Below are 13,734 nucleotides of genomic sequence, written 5' to 3'. Positions count from 1 at the left end.
TCTCTCTTGATTTGAAATCATCACTTTTGATAACATATTGTTGTTCTCCCTGCCTTACTTATTTTGAGGGATGCACAGAAGGCTTGGTGTGCAGGTTCAGAGGATGAACTCTGCCAGCACAACATCAACCTCTATTAATGAGCAGCAATGGCTCTTACAGTGTAAATACAAGTGAAGCTGCCAAGTGAAGGCAGCTAGTGCTGACTGAAATAGACAAGGTGCAACTGTGTGTGGAGCAGTGTGAGTGTATTACAAAATGCATAGACAAAAATTGAATTCTAATTCTGAATTCTAGCTTTACAAAAAATAAAAACAAAGCAAAACAACACCAAAAACAAACAAAAAAAGTCTTTCACAAAACAATTGTTTTGGGATGAAAAATTGCCTTCCAATTCCCTACAGTGAGGTACAGAGCCTCTTCATGCATCCGTGAAGGACCTTAGTACAGCACTGCTTCATGCACTTAGGTACAAATAGCATCTTATTCTCTTCTGTTATGTGAAATGGGAGCAGCAGTAACAGATGGTGGTTCTGAACCTATCTCAGCCTCAGGTTAGTCTGAATCTATAGCTTCCCTTCCCTGAATGGGTCCCTAAGCTCTGAAGGTGAAAAATGAAATTTAAGGGAGAGCACCCTGCTCTTGAACAACATCATTATCTTGTTAGAAGAGTGGCTGTGGGATGAGTGAGAAGGGCCTATTCAGGAAGCATGGCCTGTTCAGGGTTGTTTATTTGGCAGATTCTGACATAGGAAGAATGCCCAGAACTAGGATCAGGCTGTCACAAAGGGTTGTTGCTGGGGACAAATATCTCTGTCCTGTGCTTTGCTAACATGATAAGGTCTGCAAGGCTGAATGAGGGGTGTCACACTCTTCATGGTGCATCTTTTGCAGAGGGTTTGCTGGATCCATCAGCTGCATTTGTATGACAGCAGCTTTTGTGCAGATATGGGTATAACCAGTACCCTAATTTGGTCCCAACTTTGATTAGAGCACCTGGATGGGGAGGAAAGGCCTAGTTTAACACTAATGGTACTGATTAAGTTGGCAGGTATGAGGACTCATCTGACTGGCATGCTGAGCAAAATTTGCGTCTGGAAATCTCTAAAGCATGAAGTATGCATTCCAAGATTGCTTTTACAGACACTTTTCAAAACAGAGCTGTATGACTTTCCCATTGGTAAAAATAACACTGTTCACTTTTTTGTAATGTGGTGCTCATCCTATGATCACATTTTCAGCAGTGGATGATATATGAGCTTATATAGTTTAATACAATAATGTTTCCTGTCATAACTGTTTTTAGCAAAATAAAATTATCTATGCCAAATAGAAAGATTATATAATTACAGTGAAGACTATATTTATCACTGGAAATCCTTCATGTATTCAAGTATAGAGACCAGGATTAAATAAAGTGCGCATGATTGTGTGCAAAAGGGATTTGTGGACTAGAGTTATTTATTTAGTACCCAAAATTCAATAACCATTTTATAAGAGCAGAGCAAAGCATGAATCTATTCCTAGATCTATTAAAATCTAAAGTTGTGAGTCGTGGAGACACCTTGTAGTGTGAAATCTCATGAGACCTGATCCTCTGTTTATATAAGCCATCACATCTGCAGTTTGTGTAAGCTGAGGATCATGCTCTAAAGATTAGTCATGAGAACAGATGTTTCCAGGGTAAAGGGCTCTAAACTAGAGGCATTTAGGCTTTTTAGACCCCGTAGCTCTGTATACAGAACATCATCCTTCCTTGACAGTGCACTTTTCTGTTTGTAGTCAGTGCATCTGTGTTAATATCAAAGAGCCTTATGAAAGAATTCTTATGGGAGCCCAGTGCAGTTCTTGCTTGTGGTGACAAAAGGGACAGACTGTCATAAGAGAAAAAAACATGTAGAAACACAAAATCACGTTCAAGGGTTTGTTTTTTTGTTGGTTTTTTTTTTGGAGGTTTTCTTTTTCATGTACCTGAAAGAACAAAAGCCTGTGCAGAGACAGTTCTACTAGCAAAGCAGTTGTGCCCTTTGCCATCTGTGATTCCAGTCAGGGATTTGCTGCTAGAAGCAGCATGTGCATGGATGGGCTGGTGGTGGAGCTGTACCAGCAAGTTGTGTCTACTGTCGGTTAGGCTTGTGTTCTGCTGGGCTCCCCAGGTTTCACTCTGGGTCTCAGGGCCGTCCAGAATTTTCCTGGCACTGCCCACACTCTGTATGTCTCTCCTGAGCCCTCTGGCAGAATGGACTTGTTTCTGTGGTTGTACAGAAGGGAGGCAGGGAAATGCTTCTGTAACTAAAAATGGGGCTTTTATGAACTATTTCCTGGCACTCATAGCGGTGTATATTGAAAATGAGATTCTTCTATTGTTTAAAAAGACTAACTCAGGAGGCTTTTGAATTGTGCTTTCCCTTTGATAATGTGTCATGGCTTCCTTAGGCTCATAAACTGTCTAAAGAATTTGCACCAGGTCATGCACAATGTGAATTCTGAAGCTGGGTATCCTGACTCCCTGTTTCTTCTTCTTCAATTTATTCACTATCATTTCAGCAAAGAGAAGCTACCCAAACCCTCTACCAAGATTCTGTCAGGTTTATGAGCCATCAGCACTACTAAAAGCCTGTAAGGACTTTCTGTTCCAGCAGACTTGGTACACAGATGTTGTGTACAGGATCTTCTGTAATGAACATATAAAATTTTTGAAGCAATATACATCAGCGTTTCATTTGCTGTCTCTGGGTAGTTGCAACCCTTAGACGTGGCTGAAGGTTATTGCAAACATCCCATGCATTCATGAGGATCAGGCTCTGCCCTTGGTCATGTTTTGGGGGTTGTTGTTCCTCAAAACATTAATTAACTGACCAAGTGGCACAAAGTATGTGGTACCTGAAGGCTTACAGGGCACATGAAGCTTTGCAAGGCTGGCAATCCTTGTGTATCTTGTGGCACATTCCATGTAACAGGCAGTCACAGAATCACACTATGGTTAGGCCTGGAAGGGACCTCAAACATCTTCCAGCTCCTACGTAATACACAGAACATGCAGTTGCTTTCCAAAGAACATTTTGTTCTGGTGGAGGCAAACCATCGCTTGTGCTCATATGAACCCCACTGGCTGTAGTGAGATGCTCCAAAAGCTCAGTTAATACTCCAATGATACAAGTTTAGGAATGAGCCTGCAAGTTGGATTCACTTAGAATCAATTTTATTGCCAGGTAAGAAATTCATAGTAATATAGTGAATACATATGTTTACAAATAAACATTCTTAAAAAACAAACAAACATTTTATTGTAGGAAGTATTATTGGTATCATAAACTCTGTAGTTAACAAGTATTAACACGGGTTTACTTACAGAACATACAGTTACTAAAATATTTCCACATAAAATATGCTCAAGTTACACGAAACCTGTGTGAATTAGAGTGCAGCTGTAATGTGTATCTAAAGCATATGGATTAACAGCAACATTCCATAAAGGGTCAAATTAAGTCAGCCAGTTGTGAAGGCAATAAAGATTAAAGGAATAAAAGTAAGATAGTGGAGAGTCTGGGTTGTGTGCAAAGTAGTTGTCTTGTGGGCTTTGTCCACTTCTGATAGTCTTTAAACGTATGATCATAAAATTTAGCAGCACGCTTATGGAGAGATACCGGTGCTCTCAGGATGCAAATCAATCTTGGTATAGCTAAAAAAATGGTATCTCCATTTAACCAGATTTCAAAATCTTAGCCCTTGCATCCTTGACTAAGCAGAAGCACTGACAGTCAGTTGAGTACAGTAAGAAATGCCACTTCCAATTCTTCTTACAACATTAACAGTTCTTACTCCTCCCTAATCTCCTGAAGAATTGACAGCTGGTGAGATTGCAACTGTAGTAGGACAGCTAGCTGGGATTTAGCCAAGTGACTTGTGTGGGGAAAGGGCAGGAATTTACCAAAAGACTGAATGCATTGCCTGCCATCCCATCCCAACTCTGTCTCTTTGTGGATGTGCCAAAGCCTCTACAGGCCCAGGACTGTGAGCTTGCTACCAGTGCCCAGTTCAAGAGTGGTTTTATTTGTACAAACAAGGCATCCTGCTCGTCAGAACCACAGTCAAGACCACGAGTCCAATTGTTTGTTTAGTTTAACCCCAGCTCTCTGATGCTTGAGGCTGGACCAGCCTCTTCCACCACACAGCCCACCAAGAGGGAACGTCACTAGAGAAAGCCAAACGATAGAGACGATATACCAGATAACATTGAGCTGAACTACAGAGAACTACCATGGCTAAAAGCAAATACAAAATGAGAGACTAGAGGGGAAAAGTTGAAATTGGGAAAATGAAGGGGTTTTAGAACTAAATAGTCTTGACTGTGCAACCACTGCATGGAGATGTAGTCCAGTTTCCCTTCAGAACAAACACAGGAGGCTGAGCAGGGCAGAACCCTTGTCATCCTTAGCAAAACATGAGGAAATAGCTTAAAGGAACAGAGGGGTCACTTTGAAGAACAAGACTGTCATTGAACAATAGTAATACAGTAAAGGCACCACCCACGCTTAATTTCAGTCTGAAGCAGTTGAAGATAGGCAAAACATTTAGGTGAAGAAAAGATCCTGACAGTCTGCAAAGTGAAAATTGTTACCATCTGCCTGAAAACAGGAGGACTGAGAGGGAATATTCTGATGCCCTTTTCCCCCCAGCAGCTTTCTGTGTTATGAGATATGTCTCTTCTTATTTTGGAGGTTCCCAAAAATTTCAAATCAAACGAAGTAAACTGAAATGAAATCTTCTGCTGTTATCATCTTCCAGAATTCTCTACCAGCCAGAAAGGTCCCATATGCTCTTAATCATAACAGTCTTCATAAGTTCCTTTTGAAAGTGTCTTTGTCCCTTATTGTATATATATTTTTTTGCGTTCTCTATATGATGGTGTGAAAGTACAATAATAGATTTTAGGGATTGTACCAAGATATTTGCTTTCGGTTTTTCACAGGTCTAGTGATTATTAGTAGGTTTTATACAAAATTCCTTTCTGAAATAATATATTACAGTATATTGTTCTCTCTCTTCCTCTGTCTCAAGGCAGGAACATAGTGTAAATGTTTAAGCAGACATAAAGTTTCTCTAGATTGTGCTACTTCTCATCATGGATTTTAGTTTCAAGTAAAAAAATTTAGTCACAAGGGTTTGTGTTCCATTGTGAAATACAAATGGAGTTTATAATTCAACCTTCAGTGTGTATTGCTGAATGGTATTAACCCACTCTTCGGCCTACAGCTGGCTGGATACCAAGTCTCCAGGTGGAAGTTCCTTCCTTCTGTTTCCTTTTTTTTTGTTTTGTTTTTTTATTTCATACTTTTAATTTAAATTTTTTTTTTGCCTTTCGGTTGAGTGTTTGTGTCGTGTGTATATTTGCGTGTGGTTTTTAAAGGATTTCATTAGAAAAAAAAAGAGAAAGAAAAGAAACTCAAACAGTTACTTCTGTCTTGCTGTTGGTTATGAAGTATGGCTGTGGGCCCAAGTAGTGCTGGCTGCGGGTGGTCAGCGGGTCACTTAGCGTCGGGTCTCCCATGCCGTGCTTGCCCTTGTTTGTGAACGCTTGCCGCCGCAGGGACGGGTCGTTGGGATCCCAGGTCTTGTAGTGGGAGTTGTAGCCCAGGGGGTGTGTGTGGATCTTGCCCATGCGGGACTTGCCGTTCTGCCGGGTGAGCCCGCTGTCGATGGTGTAAGCCCTCTCGTCGTCCAGCCGCACCGGGTGCAGCGGCAGGCTGCCCTTGGCCGCCAGCTCGGCCAGGTGTCGGCGCTTGCTGTAGAAGTCATCGTTGACTTTGTCAGCTGGTCGGGGTTAGAAGGGGGAGGGGACAAAAAGAGTCAGTCGGACATAAGGAAAATGGTGAACATTTACAGTAGGTCATGCACAGACCAGCACAGTCACAGGCACATCCTTAGGAGAAATCCATGCCACATCCCAGCCTTTATTTTCTCACAGGAGCAGAGTTTTGGATGCCATTGCATTAGGCTTTCATACATGCAGACAAAAACCTGTTGCCCTTTGATAAAAGACTGTCCCTGCCCCAAATCACTCAGGTTGAGCTGACATTTACATTATGGGGAGAGGTCCTATGAACCTCACTGCTGTTTATCTCACATAGCATTCAAGAAGTCTACAGAAGTACACAGGCTTTCTTGGGAATACTGCAGCATCTTGAGTTGCATTGCTGAATGAGAGCACATTCCTTTAAATGCAAAGTGATATGTGGGTGTTTAACCCAGCCAGTTGCAGGGTCTGGTGGTGTGTGATGAGGTAGACCTGGTTTTGTTCACTAATGCCTCAGCGCAATATTAAGAATGTGATCTGTTCTCCTAAATGGTTGGCAGTTCACTAATGCTTTATGGGGCTGAAAATACTTTGGGCTGTTGAAGGTTGGGTATTTACACTGTGATTTCACAGACCATGAAAATCCTAAATTCCAGGTTCTGACATCATTTTCTGGGGTCAGTGCCACTAAGAAATACAGCAACAGCCCTGCCAACAAATACTGCATTGCAGTTCTCAAATCAGGATTTTGCCCTCTGTGATCTCCTAGGCAAGTGTCTCCCAGTGCACTCTTTTGCTCAAGTTTGATTGTTGTTGCTGCTGGCATTCATTTGGCCTTGCTTGAAAGGATGAACCATGCTTGGGAGGCTGAAGGCATTCTGCAGCCATCCAGCAACTCATTTCAATTTTGAGACTGAGTTTCAATGGTTTAAGGGAAGCTTAACTAAATTTCATTTTTCAAGATTTTCCTTTTATGTAAAGAGTGTTTATTTTCCCCTTTCAAAAATCTTGATGTTCATTTAAGATAGTGCCAAATACGTAGATCAACTGGCACTGTGTTAATCAGTAGTGGTGTGCTTTGAATATATGATTGTGTCAGCTTGGATTTGACTTCTGCTGTGCCCTGGCTGGATCCATCCGTTTCCCTTGAAGCCATGCCATGGAAGGCTTCTCTGCAGAAGTCTGGTCCATGGAGCTGTCTGTACTGCTCAGCTCCTCTCGCCTTCCTGAGGTTTTTAATTCCCTGCTCTGTTTTTTGTGTAGCTTCCCTCTTTTGCTCTCGCCCAAGTATTCCTAGGAGGCTTTTGTTGCACTTTGAATTTTCTCCCTGTCTCTAGTTCTGAACTGGATCTTTATGCAAGGCAGGGAAATTCCCAGGAGCACCATATTAATCTTCAAGATCAGGCTTCAGTTGTGCATTCCCCTTGTCCTGGCCCCTCAGCAGGGAGCAATATTACCAAAGGCAGTTGCTATTTATTATCTCATGACATTTTTTGTATAATGACTGTGCAACTGGACTCTGCTCTTAAATCCTTAATTTTGTCATTAAAGAGGTGTTTCCTCTTTAATGGACTGAAATTGCTCCTTTCTGTGCTGTCAGCTTGGGCTTTGTGTGTTTTTCCCATCTCCATCTGTTTCCTTTTTCAGTCATTGAGTGAATGGTTTTCTATAGCATACAGGTGCCTTCTGCTTGAAACAAATCACAGAATGCAGATAATGGCCTGGTCTAATTTCAGCCCAGGGTGTGCAGTTGCAATTGCTGATAGACCTGTCATGTGTTACAAAGTCTGTCAAGTTCTGCTTTGATTTTGGAGTGAGTTGCTTCATTTAGAGAGCTGTAATCTGAATAATCAAGAAGTTGTACCTATTTTTTCCTAAAAGAACTGTAGCCAGTTCTACATGTGGCTTGTCTTTTTAGTTTGTTAATATTCACTGAATGCCACAGGACCATTAAATACAAGTTGAATAAAAATGGGGTGGAAATGCACTTGCATTGCCATTATCTCATTAATCTATTATCAACAATTGAAAAATATGATTGCAGAAAAGGCACTGTGAATATTCACACAAGTATTCATTTTATCAATTTTGACATCAAAGGCACTACAGGCCAGCTGTTAGAGAAGCAAGTTTCTATGCTGTATGACTTAGACCTTGGCTACTTACGAAAAGTCACACTAGCTTATATAATTTAAATTCAGCACAGTTAATTATGTCCAGCTTTTAATACAGATACATTTGTATGCCTGTTTCACATTTAAATTAGTTTAATTTGCATACAGAAATTAAAAACTTGGCTAATCTAACATAAAAATAGAACAAATTTGTAAGTTTGTAGTTTTAATTTTATCGTAGTTATGCTGCAGCAATTTGTCTTCTGTAGCCAAGAAATCAGTTGCAAGGTAAATAATGGTTTCCCTTTCTAGAAATTGCAGCAGTGATGCAGCTATGTAAATAATGACCAAAAATTGCAGATATTTTTTTGCCTGGCTTTTCATGCCATTTTTCTCTTTGAGGCCACAAGCTAAAGCTACACCCTCGGTTTCTGTTGATTTTTTTCTCATTCGCACCTTTTCCCACTGCAATGGTCCTGGGTCTCTGAATTTTGTCAGACATTAGATATATTACTCAGATCTCCAATCACACCAAAGCTGATGTCCTACAGAAGAGTAAATTTTATTTCTGCTGTATATAAAGAGCACCTCACTGTTGAAACAGGGAGGAAGAAGTCAGCCTCACAAGGACTGTGCCTACGACAGGTCTGAAGTTGATTTTGCTCGTTTGTTATAATGTCAAATTTTCAACTCTTTGTTTCTGATGAAACACCACACAGAAAGTGAAATTATTAATTCTATAAATTTGGTTCTATTAAAGTTGCTTTAACTAATACAGTCCATAGTCCCTTTTAGGAACTTCTCAACTGTTCTCTGGAAACTGGGCTTGAAGAGAGCACACCAGGATTTGAACTGTAAATCCTCATCAGCAAAGCCAAGCAGAAAGCTGGCAAACAGCTGACGAGGGGCTGATGATGTGTGGTGTGTGGGAGAGCTGCGGTTTGTGTTTGTCCTGATCAAGGAACACTTTGCAGGTTTTGCCTGACAATTCTTTCCCTGTGCCCTGGAGCTCAGTGCTACCAGTGAGTGCCAACCCCTGCAGCAGATAGTTTAACCTCCTGAGGCTGCTTTCTTCCTGCTTGCACAGGCAGAGGTACCAGAAATAGGGGGAAGATACCATTGTAGCAAATATGAGCAAAATCAGCATTGATAAAACTGAATTGTTCAGTTGTTCAAGAGGGTTTTTGGCAACTCTTAAAGCAGTCCTTGTTCTCTCATGAAGGTTTTATAATAGCAGTGGGCTGTGCCTTGTATGAGTGACCTGATGCTACTACAGTGTAGAAACAGGGTTTTTTTCTTCTCATTTTCAAAGCAGAAAAGATTCAGAACAGTAATATTGAGCACGGTTTTGCAACAAATGTTTTACCAAGAAAAGTATATTAATAGTATCCTGAAGCCAACTACTTTAAAAATCAACTGTGAATCTGAGGGAGTTTGTTTTTCTTCTTAAGCAGACCCTATAAATGTTTTGTGGACTTTAAACATCGAAAGAGATATTTTGGAGTTAGAGGATGGATTTGTTATGTGACCTTAGGTACATGACTCAACTTCCCTCTGCCTTGGTTTCACCTGCTGTAAAATGAGCTGTTAGCACATTGGAGGAGGTAGTTGTGTTATAAAGTTGAATTGCTATTTGTAGAGTATTCTGAGATTTTGGATGAAAGGTGCTAGAGAAGTGCCTGTTGCATTGGCTTCTGTATACTGATCAGTAAAAATAGGATTTCAAGATATCATTGTTGTGTTTGCAAAAGGAGTAAAGAATTAGAATTGCAACATTGCCAAATAATAATAGCAGGGCTTTAATTCCGAGTGTTATTATTCGTGTTCCTTCTTCTTGGCAGCTAATTATAAAAATATTCTCAGTTCCAATATTTCTGTAAGTTTTTTACTTCTTTAAGGTAATACACCAACCAATTTAGTTACTGTTGTAGGGCCAGAATTTGTCAGTGAGCATATTTGAATATGGGCATTATTTGAGAGGTGGCCCTGAAACTATGCAATGCTGTTCTGTTCCCCAGGTGAAGTAGTCTTCAAGGTCACTGTGTAAGCACTTGTGGTGTAGAGTCATGTGGACATGCATTAGCATTGTGAATGCTTTCTTTTTCTTGTGAAATATTGCAGAGGTTTTAACTTTTCCTTATTGACAATGTTATCTCTGTGGGTCCATAACATGGCTCTGAATACTCACACCACTTCTTACAGCTGTGGAAGAATATGGAATCCTGAAAGACAATTCTGTCCTACTGGTTTTGTGAAAATGGGCAGCTAGGAATGGGGAGAAGCGCCTGAAGTGAGAGAAGAGAATCCACAAAGGAGTGAATCCTTATAAAAGCTCTAAAGACACAAAGAAACAGAAACCGAAAACTCAAATCCAGTTTTGTGTGAGCTTGCAGTCACAGTCAGATGATATAAAAATATGTAGGGACACTGGCTCACTCTAGATGTTTATAGAATTGTTTGTTATCGGAACATATTTTAAGAAGAACTTTGTGAAATGCAGAGCTTTATTCTAGCCAAAAAGACTATTTCAAATGAAGAGCTAGAGATGCAGAAAGCAAATGAGTGGAAAGTGCTGAGGACAGGATAGCAGTGGAATTGCTACAGTGGCACACCAGATAACACCTGAAATGAACCGAGTGCCTGGTTGTGGGTGTTTGCTCTGTGCAATATACAGCACTTTGGAACAAGGCTTTGCTTCTACAGCCACGAGTCTGCTAACACCACGGTGTTGTTACCTGAAGCTATGGGAAACTTATATTTCTCTAAGTAATGAAAGTGAAAACTCAAGGAAAGACAAAAGGGTAATGAATCCTGACTCAGAGATGACATGAGAATTTTGCCCAGGGAAATACTGGGCTGCTGCCTTCGGTGGTGCTGTTGATCTTGTCTGAATGTGTGATTGCTTATTCATTTGCCTTTCCAAGCTGGCATCTAAGACAATATGTTCAGAGGCTTCCAGGGAACAAACCAGCTCTGTGTGAGAGTTCTTGCAGCATTTCATCTGAAAATCAAAGAAGTATCATTTGTACACTAGTACAAGTTTATTCTTGGGTGAGGGGAAAAAGCTCACATGGACAGAGCTCATATTAGCTGCCCCTAGGTATGAATTGGATCCAATAAATTCACAGAAAAATTTGTTTCATACAGGAAAACAAATAACTAATGAGCTGTGTTTTGAATTACGGGCCTCAGCAACTGTCACAGACCATAGAAGAACTTGCTCTGCACAATATGAAGTGTGCTGGGAAGCAGACTGCATGGGGACGTTTCGGCTAGACAGGATTCTGTTGGCAGAATGGCGAATGGGCAGGATTTTGAGAGAGATCTGTCTGTGGCCAAGGGGAAGGAGTGTGCTTACTGCATGGGTGCTCATTGGCTATTCTCCTCTCACAGACACTGGAGTGGCTGTATACAAGTTGGGGCACTTTTAAAGCATACTAAATTCCAAGAAAGGGCAAAGGCCATTTGGAATAATTTTTGCAGCCCTCCTTCTTATTCTTGTATAGAGTTTTGAAAATTCAGAATTGAGCCTGTGGCCTGCATTGATTTCTGTCCTAAATATTTGTTTGTCTTCTAATACCATTTTGCCTTTTTTCAAGACATTCTGAAAATGAAGGCGGTTTTTTTGTCTTTGGATTCTTTCCCTTGGTTTTTATTTCCTATTGCTGACAGAGGTCAAGAAAAATACATAATGCATAGAGCCCTGTGTGAGTTTTGTAGAACCTACTTTTTGTGGCTCTGTGTTATTCCTCTCCTGGCCCCCTTTACCACTTCATCTATTTACTGATTTTTTTTTTTTACAGTTATCTGGAGAGAGAACAAGCACGAAAAGACAAACCACATCAACCTTTTTTTTCTCAGACATTGTTTGGAAAGAGCTTGTCCACCTCCAGACACAAGACTACATTTGTTTTCCCAGTGAAATAAAATTATTTCAAGATATGAGACATGAAAAGAGATAAAAATGCAGGCCCAAACATTTCTTCTCTTCTTTTGATTATTTTCATGACAGTTTATGAAAGGCTGAAGAGGCCAGAATATTTCTGGGTTCTGCGACACATTAGGAATGATTTAGGATAGGAATGGAATTAACTGAGTAAGTGAAGCCTCCAGTCTCAGCAATGCTCTCTTTTCTTTAACCCCCCAGCCAAGTTTGCTGCCTGGCTGGGAACACTGAGATAGATTTTGATGAACTCCTCAGGCATCAGACACGATGTGAGCTTCACCAGGAGCAGGGCTACCCTTCCCTGGGATACAAGAGTAGCCACATGTCTGGGAGCAGCAGCACCCCTTTGCTGACAATGTGCCACAAAGCACAGCAGCACTGCAAAGTCTGTGGTTTTTCTTTCTCTTTTTCCAAATGTTTATTTACTGTGTGAGTTTAGGCAGGTTTCTCCTTGGACATGTAAAACAGATTTTCCAGCTGGGCTTTGTATACTTGCCTGCATTGATTTACATAGTATTAAATTGCAATATTTATGATTCAATTTTGCGAAGTGCTGCAGTGATATTGTGATTTGGTTTTGATCAAAATACTCCAGACACACATTCTGCCTAACTTAGGCACCAGTGGCATACAGAATACTTGAATCCAACCAGTGTAAGAAAAACAAGACTTTTTCTGGCTAACCAAAATCAATAGGCTCTGTTAACCTGGAAACAAATGGTGGCTGGTTCATGGTAAATTTACATTAGAATTGTAAATGCTTTCAGGAAACCTGAAATCTGTTACATGCAGATAGACAAAGATCACACTACTTGGTTGAATCCTCAAGTGATTTAACATTTTAAATTCAAGCATCAACATGCTAAACTGCTGGTTCAGTATTGTGCAATGAATAATAAACTTAAGAAGGACATAAGAGTGCCAATTCTATTCGTGATCCAAGGGATGACATTGTAGGAGAAGTATAAGAGAATTATGTATTCAAAGCTGAATTTTCTTTGAAAATGCAGCCAGTGGCTGTCCTGTAACTATAAATCTGTTTTTCCTTTATTTTTTTCCTAAAGGCCTCTAAGCTTGTGGCTTTCATGGCATCTACAATGGCAAATAAGTATGAAAAATTCTACTGTGAAAAATTTATTTTCTTTTATCTCATTTAAGCATATTTATCAGTTTGAGTTTTACTGGAAACCTTATATATGGTATGAAAACTTGTCTTTGGAAATAGAAACTATCTAAGGAGTCATGCTGTCATGCTTAACTTCTGAATAAAGCATGACTGCAGCATAAACTGATTTAGGATAGGAGGGTTTGCCTTGCTTTCTAAAAATGCTGTCCAAAGCCAAAGAGGTTAACACTTAGGAGATTTGCTTAAAAGGCTTCTTCCACTTCTTCCTTCAGTAATCTTGCTTGCTTTTTCACTGGGTGGTTTTTAATGCTTCTCAGTATAAATCTGATTGTGTCAGAAGTTTGCAGCAATGCTTTCATACATCAACAACAATATGAAATTGTTTGTAACCTTTTTGGTTGGTGAGGATGTTGTTTGTTTCAGGGCAGAGGCTCCTCAGGACTGCAGCACTGCTTCCCCTGCCTTTGAAGGAGAACTGTGCAGTGCAAGGAGAGCTCTGCTTCTGCAGCCAGGGATTGCAGCAGCCTGCAGGGTGGGCTTTGCTCCTGGGGCTGCTCTGGCTGCACACTGAGGGCGTGTGGGGCATGGCAGACAAGAGCTCTGTGTTCTGCAGTGGGATTTAGCATCTAAAAATGCCTGTTTGGTTTTCCTTCAGGTGTCAATTTACCTTATCTAACATGGACTGAAAAAGCTCTGCTATTCCTGACCACATTTATCTGTAATAACTGTTCTTAGCATGAACTTAATTCAATT

General features: G+C 40.5%; 1 protein-coding gene across 3 annotated transcripts in view; it reads right to left on the bottom strand.

Annotated features, from left to right (window-relative positions):
* Window positions 1-3,183: 3,183 nt before the first annotated feature.
* SHISA9 (shisa family member 9) overlaps window positions 3,184-13,734 on the bottom strand; it is a 168,700-nt gene continuing 158,149 nt past the window's right edge. For all 3 annotated transcript variants that reach the window (XM_085074816.1, XM_085074815.1, XM_085074814.1), the window contains one exon: window positions 3,184-5,812. In XM_085074816.1, coding sequence (XP_084930942.1) covers window positions 5,445-5,812 — 368 coding nt within the window. In that variant the 3' untranslated portion in view covers window positions 3,184-5,444. The remainder of the gene's footprint in view (window positions 5,813-13,734) is intronic.

Source organism: Lichenostomus cassidix, chromosome 14 (genome assembly GCF_008360975.1).
Source record: "Lichenostomus cassidix isolate B80296 chromosome 14, HeHo_3.0, whole genome shotgun sequence".
Lineage (NCBI taxonomy): Eukaryota > Metazoa > Chordata > Aves > Passeriformes > Meliphagidae > Lichenostomus > Lichenostomus cassidix.
Note: the sequence above shows the minus strand (reverse complement) of the source record. Positions and strands in the feature narration are given on the sequence as shown.